The sequence below is a fragment of the Lissotriton helveticus genome, chromosome 9 (genome assembly GCF_964261635.1).
Source record: "Lissotriton helveticus chromosome 9, aLisHel1.1, whole genome shotgun sequence".
NCBI lineage: Eukaryota > Metazoa > Chordata > Amphibia > Caudata > Salamandridae > Lissotriton > Lissotriton helveticus.
Genome location: NC_136070.1, coordinates 59,432,918 through 59,455,218, shown reverse-complemented (window position 1 = coordinate 59,455,218; position 22,301 = coordinate 59,432,918). Strand labels below are relative to the sequence as shown.

At 48.8% G+C, this 22,301-nt stretch overlaps 1 protein-coding gene across 1 annotated transcript in view; it reads right to left on the bottom strand.

Moving 5' to 3' along the window:
* RYR3 (ryanodine receptor 3) overlaps positions 1 to 22,301 on the bottom strand; it is a 1,933,484-nt gene that overhangs the window by 1,360,055 nt on the left and 551,128 nt on the right. The window contains exon 9 of the mRNA XM_078661960.1: positions 15,364 to 15,438. Coding sequence (XP_078518086.1) covers positions 15,364 to 15,438 — 75 coding nt within the window. The remainder of the gene's footprint in view (positions 1 to 15,363; positions 15,439 to 22,301) is intronic.

Below are 22,301 nucleotides of genomic sequence, written 5' to 3'. Positions count from 1 at the left end.
TGGAGCAGTCTTGATCCGAAGGAGAGACTGGCAACAAACCGCGATGCTTGGTTGGTGCCTGCTGCTGCAGGGTGACTACTCCTTAGTCACAAGGGAGAAATCTTGAGAAGAAGTCGAGAGTTCCTTTCGTGGAAAGTAGTTTCAGGATTCAAAGATGAACTGATTTGGAAGGGGGCCAGTTCCTACCTTTATCCTGCAAAAAGGGGCTGGCACGCGACTAAGTCCTGCCCTATGGGTGGGACTAGGAGGGGGGTGGTTACACCCCTCTCCTTTGGCGGGCTTTCCCCAGATCAGGGGCTGGAGTGCCCCTGGAACTGGTTCCAGCCGGCCTATGCACAGTGAGCACCGGGGTGCCACTTGCAGTCACCTTCCTCTAAAGCCCTGCCTACCTAGGATACACAAAATCCTGTCTGGGACGGTGCTGGCACCGCCCCTGGCAGGAAACCCTTTGTACTTGCCTCCTGGGCTGGGAGGACTCCCAGCAGCAGGAGGGCAGACTTGTGTCTCGGTGGCAGCATCCATCTTGTGGAGCTAAGGCTCTGTCTAACTTTAACCGGGGTTACAGGTTACATACATGTCGTGTCCCTCTAGAAGGGTGGAATGCTAACCCCGTTGCCAGAATTGGCGAGGGGTTAGTATTCCAATTCGTATGACACCTTACTCGACATGTTTTGATAAAGCGATACCAGAGTTGGCACATAACCGCGAGGATTATAATGCACTTAAGAGTATATGGTATGCGATATCAGGGAAACGGCTAAGGGATGGGTCCCGAAAGCCGCAGACAGGCCCAGCTCATGCCAGAGCACCATCTCACACGATTCCAAGCACTCTGCCTTCAGGATTGTCAAGGCCTGCCATAGGAGTGACTGATAGGAGATCTGTGTGCCCATTTAGGTTTAGATATAGGAATACTATATCTAAAGCAAAGGGTGATTACACCACCTTGCCCCAGCTGTCGTGCAGCCAGTTGTGTCAGACTTGGATGGCCAGCCAGGGGTGGCATAATACATGCTGCAGCCCCTGGTAGGCCCTGGGTACACCTATGCCCTGGGTACCTAAGGTACACTGTACAGGGACTGATAAGGTGACTCAGTATCCAATTAGATATGTACCTAAGGTACATGGAATCCATTTTACAGAGAGAGCAGTAGGCCTGGGGTCCTGAATAGCAGGGCCCCAGGTCAACTAAGTCAGAAAACCAGCAAAACACCAGGCAAAAAGTTGGGGGCAACCATAGTCAGGGATCTACCTTCCTACACTACCCACCGACCTCAGACTCACAGATTGCCATTTTACGTTTAGAAAAATTAAAAACCTTACTTTTCCCAAAATTTTATTAAAACGTACTCTTTTCAGGTGTGTGCTCTCCGTTTACTCTAGCAATTTCTAGCGCCGTGATATCCTAGCTAGGATGAATGTTGCGCTTTACAAAAACTTAACATTAACATTAAAGAGAAAGGAAATCCTGAAAGAAAATAACTCTCTAAAGGATGTTTCTTCCCCCACAACGCTCACCTGAGATGACGTCATGCCACAACTTCTCCACTAGTGAGAAGTGAGCAGTGCGCATCGATGTGCTTGCTGTCTTGAAACGGGTCTCTGTTTTGCGCCCTGGCACTTTTTTCCGCACTTTTGCTGTCACTGCACTCCGGGAAAAAACGGACCGCCTGTGCCAGGGCTCAAAACAGAGCCCGATAGAGACCCGTTTCGAGGCCTCCTTTAAAAAACTGGCGGTGCTCAGACCCCTTGAGACCCGGCCCACCTAAAGCCCTGCCTCAGATCCATAAGGGTGATGTGGAGTCAGAACTCTGCCAGACACCAGAGGCCTTTCATCTCCATCCCTCTCAAATGGACACCCCAACCCAGAAGCAATGCATCGGTCACCACTTTCAGCTCTGGCTGGGTAAGGGTGAGGGATCTGCTGCTGACCCAGTTGTGGTCCAGAAACCACCACTGCAGATATTTCAAGGTCTCCTCTGAAATGTGAACATGGTCGGAGAGAACCCCTTAATGATGGACGCACTAAGCTACAGACCACTGAGCCTGCATATGCCACATGGCATGCTCGATTAGCATGATGCAGGAGGCCATCAATCCAAGCAGCCTCAGAGCATACCTCACTGCAATCCAGGACGAGGTTGAAAGATCGATATCATAGCCTGAATGTCCTGGACTCTCTTTCCCGAGGGAAAGGCACAAAATTGAACCGTGTCCAAAATGGCTCTAAAGAAGGGGAGAATCTGATGAGTCAGATGTGATTTTGGAACACTGACATTAAACCTCAAAGATAGCTGCAGATTTGCGGTAGTATCGCAGTAGCTGACATCTGCCTGGGGCGAAATCGCCTTCAACAGCTATTCGTCGAGGTAGAGAAAGGCTGGCACCTTTCACCTCTGAAGATGTGCTGCCATCACTTCCATCACTTTTGTGAACACCCCAGGGGCACTGGTGAAACCAAGAGGAAGCACAGCAAAGTATAAATGCTCCTGTCCCACCTCGAACCACAGGTAACACCTATTGGCCGGTAGGGCAGTTATATGTAAACCGGTGTCATGCAGGTCCAGTGCTACAACTCCAACTCAAGGGTCCGGGCCATGTATGCATTTTTCATTTTTCCTTCCGGAGGAAGATGTTGAGAGGGAGCAGGTCTAAAATAGGCTGGAGGCCTCTGTCTTTTTTTTGGTGATCAGAAAGTAGCTGGAGCAACAATCACCTCCTACTTCTGAAGTAAGTACCATCTCAATAGCCTCTTTGGTCAAAAGGGCTTGCAGTTCCTGCAGCAAAATGGAAAGATGGTCCTACATGAGTCGTTGGGGAGGTGAAAGGTGCGGTGGAGCAGAAAGGAAGGGGAGGGCGTAGCCCGTCCGAACAATTTGCAAGACCCACCTGTCTAATATTATGGCCTGCCAACCCAGCATGAATTGTTAGATCCTATCTCCCATTGGGTGGCCGTTCTCCACTAAGGGCACACAATACAGTGGGGTTGCAAGGACAGGAAAACTGAGTGGTCCTTTGACCTTGGCCGCAGGGGCAGTGAGCACCATGCCTGCGACTGTGATACAGGAAAGCGCTATGCAGAGGTTGGCTTGACTGGCAGTATGGGGTACCTCTGCCAAAACCACAAAAGGAGTGGTAGAGCTGATGCGGTTGGCGATACTGGGGCAGATAAGCCCAAGGAGCATGCCATGGCTCTCCTCTCCTTGAACCGCTCCTGAATGGAGTCTGGCTTGCCCCCAGACAGGTGGTTCCCATTGAACAGCATGTCCATGAGGGATGAATGAACATCACCTAAAAAACTGGTGGACATCAGCCAAGCATGGTGGCACATGGCAATACTGGAGATGATGGCTTGCCCGATGGATTCAGCCTTCGGGTTAATCGACGCGTAGTCACGGCAGCCATTGGAGTCGTGACTTGACCCCAAACAGCACAGGCACACCTGAGGGGGATCTGCCACAGACATTTGCTTATGACAACCCCTACAGGGCTTAAAACCTTTTATTTAAGGAAGGCAACACCCCTAGCACACTGAAGACATTTGAAAAACAATTGCGGTAAAGTGTCTCTGAGAGACAATAGGAAAATATCTATGGTGATAACAACCCAACAGTTCACCACCCCCCCCCCCCGTGAGCCCTGAACCATATACCCATCATCTTGAATGAATGAATGAAGTGGGATTTACACATGCGCGACTTAGCCCCATGGGCGTCAAGGCGCCTAACACCAAACTAGCTGAGGCAGAAGATGGATAGTAGAGCTTACTGATATGCATTAACAAAGCACCAAGTTTTCAGAGCCTTCCTAAAAAGATCCAGTGAGGGTTGTGATTTAATCTCTAGGGGAAGTGAGTTCCATAGTTGGGGTGCCAAGATGGAAAAGGCCTTACTCCCCCATCTAACCTTCATGGAGCGAGGAACTGCCAGTTGATTGAGCTCTGAAGAGCGTAGGCATCTACTCGGAACATATCGAGTGAGCCGAGATCCAAGCGCATCAGTTGGGCCGGCCATAAGGGCACGATATGTAAGACAGAGGAGTTTAAAAGATACTCTCGAGATGATAGGGAGTCAATGAAGACTCTTCCTTGCCATGGTCGCTGAGGACAGCCAGGGCAGGGCCAAAACAAATCTTGCCGCCGCATTCTGTACGACCTGCAAGCGCTGTAGAAGGCCCTTGTTGGCTCCGGCATACAGGGAGTTACAGTAATCAAGCCTTGAGCCAACAAGGGCGATTACAACCTGCTTGCGTGCCTGCGGGGGGAGATAGTGAAGGATTTTCTTCAGAGTCCTAATAACACCCCAGCAGGTGGCCACAGTTTTGTTGACCTGGGCCTCCATAGATAGCCGAGTGTCAAAAATGACCCCAAGGTTCCTGGCAGATTGTACGGGAGTGGGGCAGTTGCCTAAAGATGGAGGCCACCATTCCCCTGACCATATGTCCTGATCTTTACCAAAGACCAGGACCTCTGTTTTGTCACCGTTCAGCCTTAGAGAATTGAAAATCATCCATTCTGCGACAAGTTGCATACAGGACCTAAAGTTAGAAGCGGTGACAGTCACAGAGTGGGTCAGGGACACCATAATCTGCGTGTCATCAGCGTACGATACTACCTCCATCCCCTGAGATCTTACTAGTCTAGCAAGGGGGGCCACGTAGATATTGAACAGGGTCGGACTCAATGCCGACCCCTGTGGCACCCCACATTGCAAGGACTTGGCAGGGGAGAGGAGATCACCAAGCATCACACGCTGCTCTCTTTGTTGTAGAAAAGAGCTCAGAATTCTGAGGGCCGGTCCTATTACTCCTGCCTCCCTTAACCTAGATGTTAATGTAATGGGAGACAGGGTGTCGAAAGCTGCTGTAAGATCTAACAATACTAGTACGGTAGTTTGACCCAGGTCTACTTTGCGACGTATGTTATCCGTGACCATAGTCAAGGCAGACTCCGTGCTGTGAAGCTTTCTAAAACCATGTTGAGACCCATCCAAGAACCCTGAAGCATCCAGAAAGCGAGAGAGATGACAGTTTAGGTGGGCTTCAAGCATCTTAGCAGGGGCCGGCAGAAGAGATATAGGTCTGAAGTTCTGCAGGATTCCTGGATCCAGAGTAGGCTTCTTAAGCAAAGGCTTCACTATGGCTTTCTTCCAGGCTACAGGGAAGATGCCATGTTTCATCGCATCGTTCATAATTTTCAACATGGGAGGAAGGATAGTATCCCTACAATCCTTTAGTACTTTCAAAGGAACCGGATCTAAGGGAGAGGCAGACTTAATTCTATCCAGCAGGAGGTTTAATCCATCCAACGAAAGTGCAGGAAAATGATTGAAGACCTGGGGAGGGTCATCGACCCAAGATTCCAGATGTCTAACTCGAGCGGAGTCCTCTTCACTCAGGAAGCTCCTCTGAGATTGTAGAGCCAGATAGATATCATCTATTTTTTAAAAAAAGAAATCCGAGATGTTGTTACATAGCTCCTGTGAGACTACCACTGGGTCAGGGGCCTGAAGAGAGCAGAGAGAGCTCACGATCTTAAAGAGTTCTTTAGAAGATGTAACAGAACTAGTCAAGTTGGTAAAATAATCCTGTTTCTCCTTGATAACTCTGCTTTTATACTCTCGTATCTGGCGCCTGTACACTTCCCGATCAGTCGGGTCCCAGGATTTACGCCAACATCTTTCCTTCCTTCTACATTTTTGTCTAAGAAGCCTCAGAGTTTCCGTGAACCAGGGGGCTGTCGGCTTTTGCCGCGCAACATATTTAAGTGAGGCAGGGGCTAGCTCATCCACCGCTTTGGAGAGAGAGTCAGCCAACTCTTGTGCTGCCTTATCTACCATCACCTGAGATGTAATATTAACATTTTGAACAAAAGGAACCAGCTTCTCATTAGTAATATTTCTAAAATTTCTTTTAAGACAGTTCTTAGTGATAGCCAAATTACCTTCCATATTGGGCGTATTTAAATATAATGGTACTGCTAGATGATCCGACCAGACTATCGGCAGGGGAACGCCGACTGTTAGCCTGGAGTCATTAGAAAACACCCCATCGAGGGTATGACCCGCCTTATGCGTCGGAAAAGACACCCTTTGGACAAAATCACCTGCGTCCAGGGCGTTAACCAAAGAAGATGTATCAGTGGATGCCAGATCATCTAAATGAAAATTCATATCACCAAGAATAGTAAAGGAAGGTCTCCCAAAGTAGGGTTCCATAATTCTAAATAGCTCAGGGCAAAAGTTAGCTCTGGGTCCCGGAGGTCTATATACCAAAATTCCAGTAAAGGAGATCGAAGGAGCACATACAATGCAGAAATATATAGCCTCAAAGGGATCCGAGGGGACTGATAAGGATTTTATAGTACAGGATAGGGTGGTTTTATAAAGAACTGCCAATCCACCCCCCTGCGTCGCACTCTATCCAACCTGTGAAGAGAATATCCTTCAGGTATAGCCAAAAGAAGGTCGTGGCCAGAGGACTCGGAGGCCCATGTCTCGGTCACAAAGACCCAGTCAGGTTGCCTCACACTAACAAAATCATGAAACTCTATATTATGTTTGATGAGGGATCGTGCATTAATCAAAAAGCCATGTCTCAATTGGGAGGGCTCCCATCCGTCACGAGAAGGGGTAGCAGATTTCCTGGGCGTCCGTGTAGTAGAGTCAAAACAAGATTTACACGAAGGACATACCAGAGCCTGTCGCAGGGTCTCAGGGCGCAACTGATGATGGCATGGAAGCACAGAAGGTCGAAATAACAAGAGATCGCGCAACAGATTTTCTCGGGGCACTGAGATGGATCCATCAGGAGTCCCAGGGTCCAGCCCGTCCCGCAGCACGTCCTCAGCGCGGACGGGCGCAGACGGGCTGAATTCTGGCGTAACTCCGGCGTCAATCAGGCGTCCCCGCAGCGCGTAACCGCTGCGCGTCTGCATGGCTCTCTTTTATACACGCCTAGCGTCCTTCTGACGACTAGAGCGTTTAGCCTGCCAAAATGCCCCGAAAAACGGCACTGCCTACCCTCAAGATGGCGCAGCTGTAGGGGAAGACGCCGGGAAGCGGACCCGCCCAACAGCGGTGGATGTAACAGAATTATCGTGCAGGTAAGGGCCGAGCGCGTTTTTAAAAACAGGGGAAAAGAACAGAATTGCAAAAATAAAATATTAAACAGGCACTAGTTAAAATATACCAGCAGCTCAGCACCCGAGCCGTAATAGCGCAAGCACGAGTATAGTGACAGCTAGTCCCCTACTCATATTAGGCGGAATACAATGGGTTGTAGCCAAAAGGCAAGCCTACTAGTTTTGCCAGGGTGTCACTGCATTAATAAATCTCAAAAACGTCATAACAAACAAATGTATCACTATTAAAACTGCTATGGATGGTGTCATTTTATAATGACATTCATTAGGGCATGCAATGATTCACTGTTAACTTTGTGATTGTCAGTAAATCATGTTAATGACCTTCAATAATACATGTAATGATTCACTATTAACTTTATGATTATCAATGAAGCCTTTCAGTGACCTGCTGGGCATAACACATTTCAATGATCTTCATTAATACAGGTGATGATTACCTGTTATGTGAAATTTGCGCAATGATGCCATGACTCCACATCACATAATTAGGCCACCGTTCATGGCAAAATCATATCACAGGAGTGGAGAACACCGCAAATAACCAAACATGAGCAACTGTTACACATAGCAATAGTGTGTGTGTGTACTATTTTTTTTTATGTGGAATGCATCCTTGCATCAATTGACACAAGGATGTGTTTCACTGTAAAATACAGCAGGAAATGGCAGGCTTGCATTTCAAATAATTTTTCAGAAATTTCACTTAATTATACAAAAGCAAATTATATAAATTGTGCACACCTAGCAAATAAACACAAAGTCCAGGAGTGCCTGCAAACTGAACAAACCTCTCCCGGGGACACTAATTTGCCCCCTCCCCTTCCCCCACAGACGTAGGTTCATTTCTTAAAACCTTTTGCTGGAGGTTATTCTAGGGCTGGGGTTCCTAGACTTTTGACTTCTGGGGACACCCACTTAATCATTACTAGAACCCGTGATCCCCCCACGGAATCATTACTGGAATCAGGGAACCCCCCACGAGTCATTACTGGAATCAGGGAACCCCCCACGAGTCATTACTGGAATCAGGGGACCCCGCCTAAGCATTGTCGATGATTTGAGCCGCGAAGCCATACACAAAAAACACAGAAAAAGGCATTATTCAAAAAAATACACAAATGTTGACACATTTTATTTAATTTGCAAACACATAAATAACATTTTAAAAATGTTATTTTAATAGAAATCTTGCAGCTTTACTAAATTCAATTGAGGCCACTTAGCGTCCATAGTATATTCTCTTTGATGCATATGCACTGCTCCAATGAAACAATCTGAAATGCTAATTTAATTCTTAACCTCCAAATTCAAATTCCTTTACAAGTACCATATATTTTCAATTGTACATTTAGTTTCTTTATTTTATATACACTTTATTAATCTGTTAATATTATGTAATTATCTAAGTAGTCGCGGACCCCCTGAGGAGGCTTCGTGGACCCCCAGGGGTTCTAGGACCACAGTTTGGGAACCACTGTTCTAGGGGAACTCTTATCAGCACCCACAACACATTTTAATATATTTGTGGTGCTCCTGCCCTCTCTGGGGAACCACAGGAGTGAATATGCAAAATGTGTAGGTCCACTTGGACCTATGAGGTGCTCTTTTGACCTAGCTGATTGGGGATATATCGAGGCTCCCGGGGACATATGGACAGACCTGAGCAAAACGTTCACTGTTGCCTCATCCCTGGGAACTGGGACCCCCTGGACAATTTCATGAGTGAGAGAAACTCAGGCATGCCCCCTTCAAGGCACTCTTCTTCCCACAGGACCATGAATCTCTGCGGGTAGACTTCTGTGTTCTGAGAGAGGGATCTTACGTACGTCTCAGCCAAACTCGGATCCCTGGAGAGACTGTACTTCCTCTGTTGGCTCCATTGGGCCTATTTAATGATTGTGGGTTCATTTTACTACTGATGGACTTCTTTAGCTACCTACTGGATCCTAAAAGTTTGTTTTCTTGTAGAAACTTGCTTTCTCTGCCAGATAGCTCCATATTGAGAACCTGCCTTCTGTCCAGTGGCAAACTTATTCCTCAACTTGGGTTCTCCTCAGGTGGAAACCAGCAGCCTTCAGTCCAGAATACCTTTCATCCCTGCACTCATCATGTCTTACATCCTCTGTGTTAGTCATGAGATAGCAGAAATCAGGGGGAGGAGCTTTGACAAGGCCCAGTCCTCAGGAGTCCCAGCAGAACCCTTCCCATCCAGGATCCCCAGCAGATGGTTCTCTCTACTGTCCCTCAGAGGGCATAAGGGGGGGCAGAGTCACTGGCCCTGGAGAGAATAATCCATAGAATCCCATCTAGGCTGAGTCTGGGGTGCTCTAACACCCTACACAGGTGTCCAGTCTTCTTCAGGGTCCTGCAGAACCCAACTTCTTTCTCCTCCTCTCTCCCCTGTGCAGAAAGTTCCAGAAGGTAGGCACCTCTGTTCAATCTTAGGATGATGCATCATCACTCTCCTGAACAGCATTTTGGGCATTCAGGATGACAGCCCTCTCTGAGAGCCTGAAACCACGCATGTAACTTCCATAGCTGCTTCGTCCCTTCCCTCCAAAGCTTCAAGGGGAAGTCCATCTTGCTATTGGCGCTACAGATCTGGCCTTCTTCCCTTTGTTCTCCTTGGGATGTGCCTACTCACTTCTGAGGGGTGGAGCAGAGTAAACCATAATTTGCACATGCCGATTCCATTCCATACCTTTTCTTTCAAAGGAACTGTTGGACCTGGCCTCTGGCGTGGTTCCCCCCGTTCCTCAGCACCCAGTTAGCCTAGCCCTGCACCCAGAAGCCCCTGGTCGTCCTGCTCCCTGTACGTCCAAACTCCCTGCACGACCCCGCCAGCCGACGACCAGCCCCGCATGCCCCTGGCTTCCTTACCGGCTCCGAGCGCCCAGAACTTGCATCACCCCACAGGGCCCCCGGCAGCCATTTTCCCTTCCCGATGTCCCTGACTCCCTGGGCCTAGCATGACCCCGGCCCCAGCGAAACTTAGACTCCAAGGCACGCCAGTCCCGGCTGGGGGGTAAAGGGCTCCCTGAGTGAGATAAGACAGGGAGTTTCGATTGCACCTCCGGCCTCCCCTGAGAGACTGGTTTCTCTCACACCTCTGGCCTCCCCTGTGGGCCGGTTTTGATCGCACCTCTGGCCTCCCCGAGAGCTGGCTCCAGACCCTGCTGGGCGTCTGGGAATTCCCGGACGCATCTTCAAAAGGATCAAAGGGCCAACCGACGGACCTCTCCAACGACCAGCCCCCAAGGCCTGAGACCTCCGCCTGCGAGGGTCCGGACATCAAAGGGCCACTGGACTATATCAAGGCCCGCCCAACAACTAGCGGGCAGTTGTATCCTGGACAAGAAAGCCCTACTGATCTGATCGCGGCTGAACCTTGGGGAGAACTGAACCTCTGAACCCTTCGAGCCCTGCTGACGCTGTCGCGGCTCCTTCTCGTAACACGGAACTGGAACATCAGAGCCCTGCTGACGCTGTCGCGGATCCTTCTCGTAACACGGAACTGGAACATCGGAGCCCCGCTGACGCTGTCGCGGCTCGTCCTCGTAAAGACGGAACAATAACCTCGGAGCCCTGCTGACCTCGTCGTGGCTCAAGCTTGAACTCTAAAGAGATCTTCGTGAAACCTCCTGAGCCCTGCTGACGCTGTCGCGGCTCCTCAAGAACACCTCCGGATCGAGCCCTGCTGACCTCGTCGCGGCTCGAGGAGTACTCTGGTCCAGCTGGACCATCGACGCTACCAACACGACCTGAGTCGACTCGAAGTGAGTGAAGCCGCCAGTACGACCATCATCTTCCGTGTCCCCCGGCTCGAGGATTGAGAGCGGTGCGCAGGGTACACTTCGTACTAGCCTAAAGACTGAGATTGTCCCGCTTCCCCCTTCCCGAATTCCTGAGACTTTACGATCCCTCGATCGCTTGTAAATAAGAGTGCTGATTCCTTTTTTACTGTTCATAAAGAACTTGTTACTGAAAACCTATGGTGGGCTGTCCGTTCGTAAGTGTGGTGTGAGCTCAGTGTGTACGATCCTAGACCCGACGTCCTCCCCGGCGAGGACCTCACGTTAAGACTCGGCATTACTTGTGGGAGAGGTGGGTTCTGGGGTGGTCGGGTGAGCATAACCTGGCCCTCTGAGATCGCCCCTTCTAACAGGAACAGGCCCAATCTCTGAAAAATGGCCCTCTTGTGTGGGGGGCATATAATCATCTGGCTGGCAAATAGCGTAATTGACTTGGCCCAGAAGGGGGAACAAAAGCCAGGAATCAACTTTGGATCCGAGCCAGGGAGATATAATAACTATCCATGTGCCAGAAGGAGTGCAGATATGACACAAATTACATTGAATCTACACTCCGGATCCATGTTTACCATAGGATTGGTGTATCATGCTATTCTCTAGGGTCAACTATGACGAAACCATGCTTTGGTACAGATTTCCCCATAATGTATAATACAGTAAGGCACGCATTGTTTTCAGCGAAGCACTATAGGCTTACACTATGAACATCCTACACACAATTTAAGGCCTGCGCCAGGTCAGCACCAATGCCTGAAGAGTGCCTTCTGCAACAGGCTACCTGTGTGCAGATACCCTCTGAGCTGGACGGTGGTCCCACTCGCTCAGCCCACACACCTGTACCTACAGGTCTGCACACGTATTCACACGCAGCTAAGCCAGGGCCTCTAACACAGCTGCACAGCAGCAGACCTTGCTTTAAAAGGTGTACACTGGCAGCTCGCACTCAATGACGTTTACAGACTTTGTAGTGAGTGAGACTAAGTTAGTGAGACTCACGCACAGCAAAACGTCCAAAAACTCGGTAGCCCAAAAGCAAAAAAATCCAAGGGGTTAGCTGGGTCGTAATCCACTTTCCTACAATGGCCCTATAGTTTGCATTATAAACAGTCTTGTCACATTGAGTGTTCTGACATAGTTGGTTACATTGTGCGTGTTCATATAGATTGTCATATTGTGAGTTTCTTAGAATCAGGCTCACCTCATTGTGCTTGCTCGCATATCTTGTCCCGTCGTGCGCTCTTGTGATAAAGATTGTCACAAATAGTGCCTTCTAACATAAACAGGCGTCACACTGCATGCTCGCATATCTTGTCCCGTCGTGCGTTCTTGTGATAAAGATCGACACAAATACTGCCTTCTCTCATATACAGGCGTCACACTGTGCATGCTCGCATATCTTGTCCCGTCGTGCGTTCTCGTGATAAAGATTGTCACAAATACTGCCTTCTCTCATATACAGGCGTCACACTGCATGCTCGCATATCTTGTCCCGTCGTGCGTTCTTGTGATAAAGATTGTCACAAATAGTGCCTTCTAACATAAACAGGCGTCACACTGTGCATGCTCGCATATCTTGTCCCGTCGTGCGTTCTTGTGATAAAGATTGTCACAAATACTGCCTTCTCTCATATACAGGCGTCACACTGTGCATGCTCGCATATCTTGTCCCGTCGTGCGTTCTCGTGATAAAGATTGTCACAAATACTGCCTTCTCTCATATACAGGCGTCACACTGCATGCTCGCATATCTTGTCCCGTCGTGCCGTTCTTGTGATAAAGATTGTCACAAATACTGCCTTCTCTCATAAACAGGCGTCACACTGCATGCTCGCATATTTTGTCCCGTCGTGCGTTCTTGTGATAAAGATTGTCACAAATAGTGCCTTCTCTCATATACAGGCGTCACACTGCATGCTCGCATATCTTGTCCCGTCGTGCGTTCTTGTGATAAAGATTGTCACAAATAGTGCCCTTCTAACATAAACAGGCGTCACACTGCATGCTCGCATATCTTGTCCCGTCGCGCGTACTTGTGAAACAAACTGCCGCATACTAGTGCCTTGTCTCATATACAGGCGTCACACTGTGCATGCTCGCGTATCTTGTGCCATCGTGCGTCCTTGTGATATAGATGGTCACATAATAGTGACTTCTCTTATTCACAGGTTTCGCATTGTCCGTGCTCACAGCTTGTCCCACAGCGTCGACTCATAATTTCAACAGATTCTCACCACGAGCTACGAATTTGCAACAATGATTTTCAAATCGTCAATCTATGCATTATGATGAACGCATAAGTAATGAGGCTTCCGAGTGATTTATTATTTATCATCAATTCATTAACCAATGATGCTAACTTCAAAGTATCCATTAGAAGCAATTCATGAGTGATGTAAATAATTATGTTTCGCTTTAGAGGCGAGTGGCCCGCGAGGCAAACAACAGAGATACCGCGTCCACATTGAGAGGACCGGTGTTTTCGAGAGATACAGACAGCCGCCCACGAGCTGCTTGAGAGAGCGCTACAGATGAGGATGAGAGACTGAGAGTCGAAAGCTCGGTGTTTTCGAGAGATACAGACAGCCGCCCACGAGCTGCTTGAGAGAGCGCTACAGATGGGGATGAGAGACTGAGAGCCGAAAGCTCGGTGTTTTCGAGAGATACAGACAGCCGCCCGCGAGCTGCTTGAGAGAGCGCTACAGATGAGGATGAGAGACTGAGAGCCGAAAGCTCTCTTCTCGACACCACTCGCTCCAGGCACCATTCTCTTCTCGAGTAGCTTGGCAATCCCAACGGCGCCCCTACACCATGGGACGTCCGAGGTGTGCCCCTGGGTGTTGTAGTCACGTGCACTGCCTGAACGACCTCTCTCCCGATGGTCAGGTGGTGAGGGCCGCATGACATGAATGGGCGACGGAGGAGGGGCATGGGACAATCACCCGACAAAGGCACGAAGGTGGAGGATGACAAACGCAGAGGGTAGATGGGTGGGCGGACGATGACGACAGATGGATGAATGATAGAGGCTCTGAATGGGTGGCAAGGCAGTGAATGGGTGGACGTATGAATAAAAAAAGGTACTGGATGGATGTAAGGATGGATGGGTGTTAGAAGTGGTACATGGACGGATGATAAGACACTGCATTGATAAATGATAAAGACTATAGGTGTTTGGGTTGTAAAGGGAAGCGAAGAAAGGAAGATAAAGGCAGTGGATGGATGAATTATGGATGGACGGATGATAGATGGATGAAAGAAGGCATGGATTTTGGGTTGGTGAGTGAATGGATGGATGAATGTACATATGGATGAAGAGATGTAGGGTTTTACAATTTATGGGTGATTAAGAGGAGGAACATGTTAATAAAAGCACCCTGAGTGGTCAGGTTGATGGATGTATGTATGGACTAAGAGACGGATGAATGGATGGGCAGTTGGGAGGAGTGGTGGATCCTTGAATAGGTAGATGGATGATGCACGATCGGTAGATGGTTGGGTGTACATGTGGATGGATAGAAGCATTAGAAGATCACTGAGGTGGTGAGTATATACAAAATGAGCATCGAGATATACTGTACCTTTAAGAATAACAGAAAGGGATACAGCCCAGTGAACTGACAAGCATCATCTAAACTTACCCAATAACAGGCAAACTTCGGAGGGTAAACCTTCCAGAACTGAGCAGGTTCGACAATGCGACTCTGTTCAAGGGACCAGTGCCTTTGGGCCTTACTGAGAGTTTGACAAAAGGTGCTCCATCACAAACTTGACCGATATCCTATCCGCTCTCTTAGTTGTATTAGGTCCTAATGCACTTGTAATAAGGCTGGCAGGATATCCATCGTGTTGGTGACAGAGTACCCAGCCCCCAAACAATAAAGCAGGTCTCTGGGCATCTTCAAATGGCACCTCTGAGTTTTTGGGAGGCTCACCTTGGCTAGATTCATAGGACAACCACGAGGACTACAATCGGGGCTACCGCTGTGTGACTCACATCAATCCAATACCTTAGACCAAAGGTGCCCGGCGTTGGCCCAGGAGATCCTGCTCCAAGTCAGATTTTCAGGATTACCACTGCCTATATAAATGATTTCCATTTAGTTTCACCGTACGAACATTTTATGTTAATAGACTAACAATATGGAATGGACGCAGCTCGCCTCTCCCTGCCCTGCGTTGGACGCCTCTGCCACAGACCCCTGATCTGCAATCCTAAATGCTCATCTGACGCGGCAGTTAAATACATATCGCAATTTGTGCATGAAAGGCTCAACTTGATTTGCTTAAAAGCAAGCACAAATAGGCAGCAAACAGGAACAATTATTCTAAATGAGATTATAAAACACGTTTTCAAAAACTGGAGGGTGGACAGCATTGTCTCAGTCCTACAGGGACAGGCAAGGGTACCTTATTCGAAGCGGCTCGAGTCTCCATAAGGACCTGGCGCGAACACCCGCTCCTCCGGCTTCATAGTTCACCTTCCTAAAAAAAGTGAAAACATGTCATTTTATGGGATGTAAATGGTTTTACTCCACACCCACCTAGCCGCTAACGCCTTGAAGAAACCAGTGGGGAACACCCACCTCTGCTCCGCAGTGTGATATTAAGGATTTTCGGGGGCCTGAGCAAGGCATACTTTAGGGGCCCCTGTCAGTTTTGTATTTTATTACATATTTTCTGCTAATTCAAAGCCTGTGATGCTAAACAATATTGAATAATTATATTAAAGGGTGAGACTGAGAAATAGACAGATGTGAGGTAGAGAGAAATATCGCTTTTCCAGTAGGCCTTTCGGCCATGAGCAATTGCCAGTGTTGCCCATGCTATAAAATGTCTCTGGTGAGTGGGCACACAGCCTACAGCAGGATGGCAGGTGCAACAAAAGGTAAAAGTGATTAACACGTGCCACGCCGTCTAGCTGGTGCACCTGGGCTGCACACAATAACCACTGCCACGCAGTGCACTCAGTTACCAAATCCGCCCTAAGAGACTCATCAGATTCTGTCTGCCACACGGTGCACCAAATCCCTCCTACCACGCAGTGCACCAAATAGCGCCTGCCACGCAGAGCACCAAATAGCGCCTGCCGCACAGAGCACCAAATAGCGACTGCCACACAGAGCACCAAATCCCTCCTGCCACACGGTGCACCAAATCCCTCCTGCCACACGGTGCACCAAATACCACCTGCCACACAGAGCACCAAACCCCGCCTGCCACAGAGTGCACCAAATCCCACCTGCCACACAGTGCACCAAATCCCACCAGCCACACAGTACACCAAATCCCTCTTGCTACACAGTACACCAAATCCCTCCTACCACACAGTGCACCAAATCCCTTCTACCACCCAGTGCACCAAACCCCTCCTACCACACAGAGCACCAAATAGCGACTGCCACACAGAGCACCCAATCCCTCCTGCCACACAGTGCACCAAATCCCACCTGCCACACAGAGCACCAAATCCCACCTGCCACACAGAGCACCAAATCCCTCAAGCCACACAGTGCACCAAATCCCACCTGCCACACAGTACACCAAATCCCTCCTGCCACACAGTACACCAAATCCCTCCTGCCACACAGTGCACCAAATCCCACCTGCCACACAGTACACCAAATCCCTCCTGCCACACAGTACACCAAATCCCTCCTGCCACACAGTGCACCAAATCCAGCAAGCCACACAGTGCACCAAATGCTGGTTGCCACACAGTGCACCAATCCCTCCTGCTACACTTTGCATCAAATTACCAGATCTATCCTGCCAAGGAGTGTACCAAATCCCTCTCAAGACAGTCTGTTAAATCTTTCCCACACGGAGTACAAAAATTACTCTCAACACAGAAAATATGCTAAATCTCTCTTGTTATGCAGTGCACCAAATCACTCTCAACACACAATGTGCTAAATCCCTACGGCCAATCAGTGCACCAAATCACTCTCAACACACAATTTGCTAAATCCCTACTACCATGCAATGCAGCAAACCACTGTCAACACACAATTAGCTAAATCCCTACTGCCATGCAGTGCACCACCTCAGTCTCAACACACAATGTGCTAAATCCCTACTGCCATGCAATGCAGCAAACCACTGTCAACACACAATTTGCTAAATCTTTCTTGCCGTGCTGTGCGCCAGATCACTCTTGACAAACAATGTGCTAACCCAAATCCCCCTAGCACACAGTGTGCCACATCTCTTCTGCCAAGCAGTGTCTCAAGTCTGCCATGAGAAGCAGTACACACATTGGTCCTTTCACGACCCGCAGTAAACTCCATATGCCCAAGTGTGTGCCAAATCCATTCCACTAAGCAGCGCTTAGATCCCTCTTGCCAAGAAATGTACTAGATCCCTACTCCCAATCAACACCCAATCACTGTTGAGGGCAAATGTACCATTCATTCTCCTGCCAGGCAGTGCACACAATTCCTCCCACAAAACAGCACAACTAATGTATCTTCTTGGCAGTGCCCCATCACCCCTCTATTGAGCAGAACACCAGTCTCGCCGTGCTGACCAGTGCATAGAATCGTAAATATTGAGCAGTGCACCGAGCAGTAATAGTACAGGTCATTGTGTGCATGTTTGTTACAGAACTAGTTATCACACAGCGGTCATCGGTTCAGGGCTTTGGGTGGGATGAGAAAAGTCGGGGGTCTTAAAAAGGGCCACAGATTAAGCATTATCACATTTGATTACAAAGTGACACAGTGTGCACAGGAGCCAAGTCTGGAAATCCCACCCAAGTAGCAGCGACATAAAGTTTACAGGTATACATGTCACAGAAGGATTAGTTACTTACCTGTAATCCTAGTTCTCTTCCAGGGGTATCCTCATCAAAGTCATAAGCATTAGAATATTCCCGCCCATGCGCGGGACCCCGGAAACAATATATTATATGTGCCCCACATATATATAGACATATATATATACATATATATATATATAAAAATAAGCAATTGCAGCCAAACAAAACAGTGGAGTTGGAATATGCTGTGAAGAATTTCCACCATACATTTGTATTTGCATTAAAAACATGAGAAACAACACCAATGCTTGTTCAGAAACTGTTTTAATGCGTAGAAAGCAGTAGAAATTCTTATAACACACTGTAAGCATATACAGCTCCCAGGCTGCATTGCAAATACCCAGTCTAAAAAGGCTGGAAAGCTAACTTGTAGCTGTATGTACTAAAACTGACGCCGTGCCTTTAAGGCACCTCTGCCCCTAGCTTCCCATCATGCCTCAGGGGTTACAGTTAGGTCAGTTGTTCTTTTCGGAGACTGAAAACCAAACCATGGTAATAACAGGTTAAAATATCTCCTATTGAATAAACAACGTCCTTTGCCCGGAGAGGCGGGAGGGTTGCTTATGACTTTGATGAGGATATCCCTGGAAGAGAACTAGGATTACAGGTAAGTAACTAATCCTTCTCTTCCAGGGGATCCTCATCAATAGTCATAAGCATTAGAATAGAGTAGCGAGCCTCACCTCATCCCTGCGGGCAAAGGAATCAACAGATAACATTCAGATTCTTAGGCCCCAAAAGTAGGCCTCATATTACCCAAATAGGTTTCTCAAGGAGGCTTGCCCTACTTGAGATTCCGCTCTGGAATCAGACTCTAGGCAATAATGCCTTGTAAAGGTATGGACTGATTTCCATGTTGCAGCCTTGCATATTTCTGACATAGGAATGTCATGTAAAAACGCTATTGTGGCTGCTTTCCCTCTAGTGGAATGAGCTTTGGGTGATTGTAACAAAGGTTTGCCAGCCAGCTGGTATGACAGTCTGATACAGGATACAATCCATCTGGAGATGGATCTTTTGGCTGCTGCAAACCCCGTTCTTATTGAACCATAATTGACAAAGAGTTGATCTGTCTTTCTGGTGCCCTTCGTCTTTTCTAGGTAAAACTTTAGTACCCGTTTAAGATCCAACGAGTGCAACGACCTCTCCGCTGGGGTCGATGGGTTAGGAAAGAACCAAGGAAGGGTAATCGTTTGATTTATATGAAAATCCGAGACCACCTTTGGAAGGAAAGATGGATGAGCCCTCATTACCACTCTGTTATGGTGAAACACAGTGTAAGGTTCCTTGGTGCAGAGTGCTTGTATCTCGCTAACCCTGCGCGCAGAGGTTATTGCCACCAAGAAGGCCGCCTTCCAAGTGAGATGCTGCAAGGAGGCCTTGTGTATAGGCTCAAACGGTGTCGACATCAGCCTGGAGAGAACTAGGTTCAACTCCCAGGGAGGAGAAGGATTTCTCACAGGGGGATAGACCTTCTTTAACCCCTGAAGGAAATCCTGAACCACTGGAACTTGAAAAAACGATGTTTGTGTAGGGGATTTCCTGTACGCTACTATGGCAGATAGATGGACCCTAATAGAAGCGTATTTCAACCCTGATGTAGCCAAGGAAAGGAGGTATGGAAGGACTACCTCTTCTTGACCTTTGGTGGGAACAAAACCACGGTCCTTACACCAAATGAAAAACCTTTTCCACTTGAATGCATAAGACGCCCTCGTGGAAGGTCTTTTGGACTCTTTTAAGATATGCATACACTCCGGAGGCAGATTTAAGTGTCCATACTGTAAGACCTCAGGAGCCATGCAGTCAGGTTCAGTGACGGGAGGTTGGGATGCAGGATCCTCCCGTTCATCTTGCTCAACAGGTCCGGCCTGCACGGCAGGCGTCTGTGTGGACACAGCGACAGATGTAACAGATCTGGATACCACCATTGTCGCGGCCAATCCGGGGCTATCAGGATCATGTCCATGCTCGATCTGATGAGCTTGGCCACCACCTTCGGAATCAGAGCCAGAGGGGGAAACGCATAGGCGAACATTCCTGTCCACTCCAACAGTAGAGCATTCCCTTTCGTCCCTGGCCGGTGGAACCTGGACGCGAAGGAGTGGCATTTGGTGTTTTCGTCGTCCGCAAATAAGTCTATGTGTGGACGACCCCAGCAACGGAAAAGCTCTTCGACTACCTCGTTGTTTAGCACCCAGTCTGGCTGATCTTCGAAGTGCCTGCTGAGCGCGTCTGCTTTTGTATTTAGCTCGCCTGGGAGGTGCACTGCCACCACCGACAATCCCCGAGCCAGAAGCCAGTACCAGATAGTCTGGGCCTCCAGAGATAGAGGGCGAGATCGAGTTCCTCCTTGTTTGTTCAGATAGAACATCGGCTCCCTCTCGCATACCGCGCTGCTTGTGGACGCAGCGCATTACCAGGCTTCCTTGCTTTTTTCTGCTTTTCGTCAAGCCCGCAGTTCAGGACCTCGCCGGACCCGCTCCGCGGGTCCCGCATCGCCCACGGACACAGGCGATAGGTGTAAGACTCTTCAGGGCACTCAGTGGGTAACCGGCAGGGCTGCGAGCATTGCCTGGGACTCCAAGGACCAGGAGTCCCGGCGCGCCCTTAGGAACAGCTGGGCTGCTCTCCCTGCCGGCCCCGCCCGCCCGCTCCTGATTAAAAGCTGCCTGCACCTGGGATTGAGCGCTCCCTCTCGCATACCGCGCTGCTTGTGGACGCAGCGCATTACCAGGCTTCCTTGCTTTTTTCTGCTTTTCGTCAAGCCCGCAGTTCAGGACCTCACCGGACCCGCTCCGCGGGTCCCGCATCGCCCACGGACACAGGCGATAGGTGTAAGACTCTTCAGGGCACTCAGTGGGTAACCGGCAGGGCTGCGAGCATTGCCTGGGACTCCAAGGACCAGGAGTCCCGGCGCGCCCTTAGGAACAGCTGGGCTGCTCTCCCTGCCGGCCCCGCCCGCCCGTTAGTCCTTCCAACAGGGAGTTATATTAAGCAGGCGTAGATCCCGCTGCGCGGGAGGGCGCCGGGAGAAGCCCGGGACAAGGGCGGGACCGTCTGTGGCCGTCCGGGGCCGATAGAGGCCGGGCTGGGCCCACTCTATTTGCACTTGCTGTCATCATTTGTGCCATTAAGTGTTCCTTTTTATAATTTCTGCTTTATACGCCCTTTTTCCACCCTTAGTGATGTCTACCTCTGAGCCATCACAGACACAGGCCATACAAGGGTCTTCTTTGCTAGGCCCTTTGGACACATTTTTTGCCAAAATTAAGACTGATGTAGACCGGGAGCTCTCTTTGGCCGAGAAACGGGCGGGTCGACGCCTTTCCATTGACAAGTTGAAACTAACACCTATTCAACCTTTAGACGCGACAACAACATCCCTTTCTACTTCCATGGATTTAACTTCACCACTAGAACATGCCAATCCTTCACCTCCCATAGAAGATATTCCCCTTATCTTTCAGACTAACTCCTTTGCACAGAATGATATCATTATTATCTCGGACTCCATTCACTCTCAGGTACCTGATACCCAGACAATAGATCTAAGTACCCCCTTTGTAGAAACAGCCCTTCTTTATGACCCAGGCATTCCATCTCCCGTGTTCACACCGAGCATACCTGACCACCATACTAAGTGTATTACGGAGGGCCAGTCTATATCGTCACTGCTTAGGGACACTACTAAAAGCTTTAAACCTCCTGCCAGTAAAATCTCTTCTGGCTCTCCACCAAGGAAGCGAAGAAAGAAGCTGATAATTAAAAAGAGTGCTAAACCTCCCAATCAAGTGCCACAAACTATATTTACTATTCCAAATAAGGGTGGGGTTGTAGGCGCCGTGAAAGAGATGACTTCCAGCTCCATCTCGGTACCTAGTTATGCAGGACTATTGGATGACATTGATTGTCTTATTAAGGCATTGATCCTCCCTCTTTCGGAAAGGATCAAAAGATTAGGGGAGAGTGTTGAAAAAATTCTGCAAGGACAACTGGGGTCACCTTGCCCGAAATCGAATGCCCCTAGAGTTTTATCTCAGCCTATTGGAGAACCCAAAAGATCCAAGACTATGACTGGTACCTCTAAGGTAACCGTACCATCCCCAGTCGGGCCACCAATACCATCCCGGAATCCTATACCATATGCCAAAATTAGCAATAATGGTAACGATAAAATTACTACTGCATTAGGAAAACCTAAGACCATAGAAAAACCCAATACCCCTATAAATCCCCAAAGTACCCATCTCCTTAAGAGTACTAACTTAAAACCCCCTCCATCCGTTCCATATCCACCAAATAGAACAACAAAGAACATCGCAGATCTGCCTCCTGAATGCTTAAACTATGTTATAGCCCTCACAGGAGTGCCTCCTCCGCCAGAAGGTAATCGTGAACAGCAGGCCAATTTAAAAAATAAGGTTATTTACTGGCTGAGGAGAAACAGACCACTTCCGCCCCACCTTAACGGTGATATCGTCCTGGCCAGGCGATGCCACTGGGTAGGTACCAGACCTAAGGATAT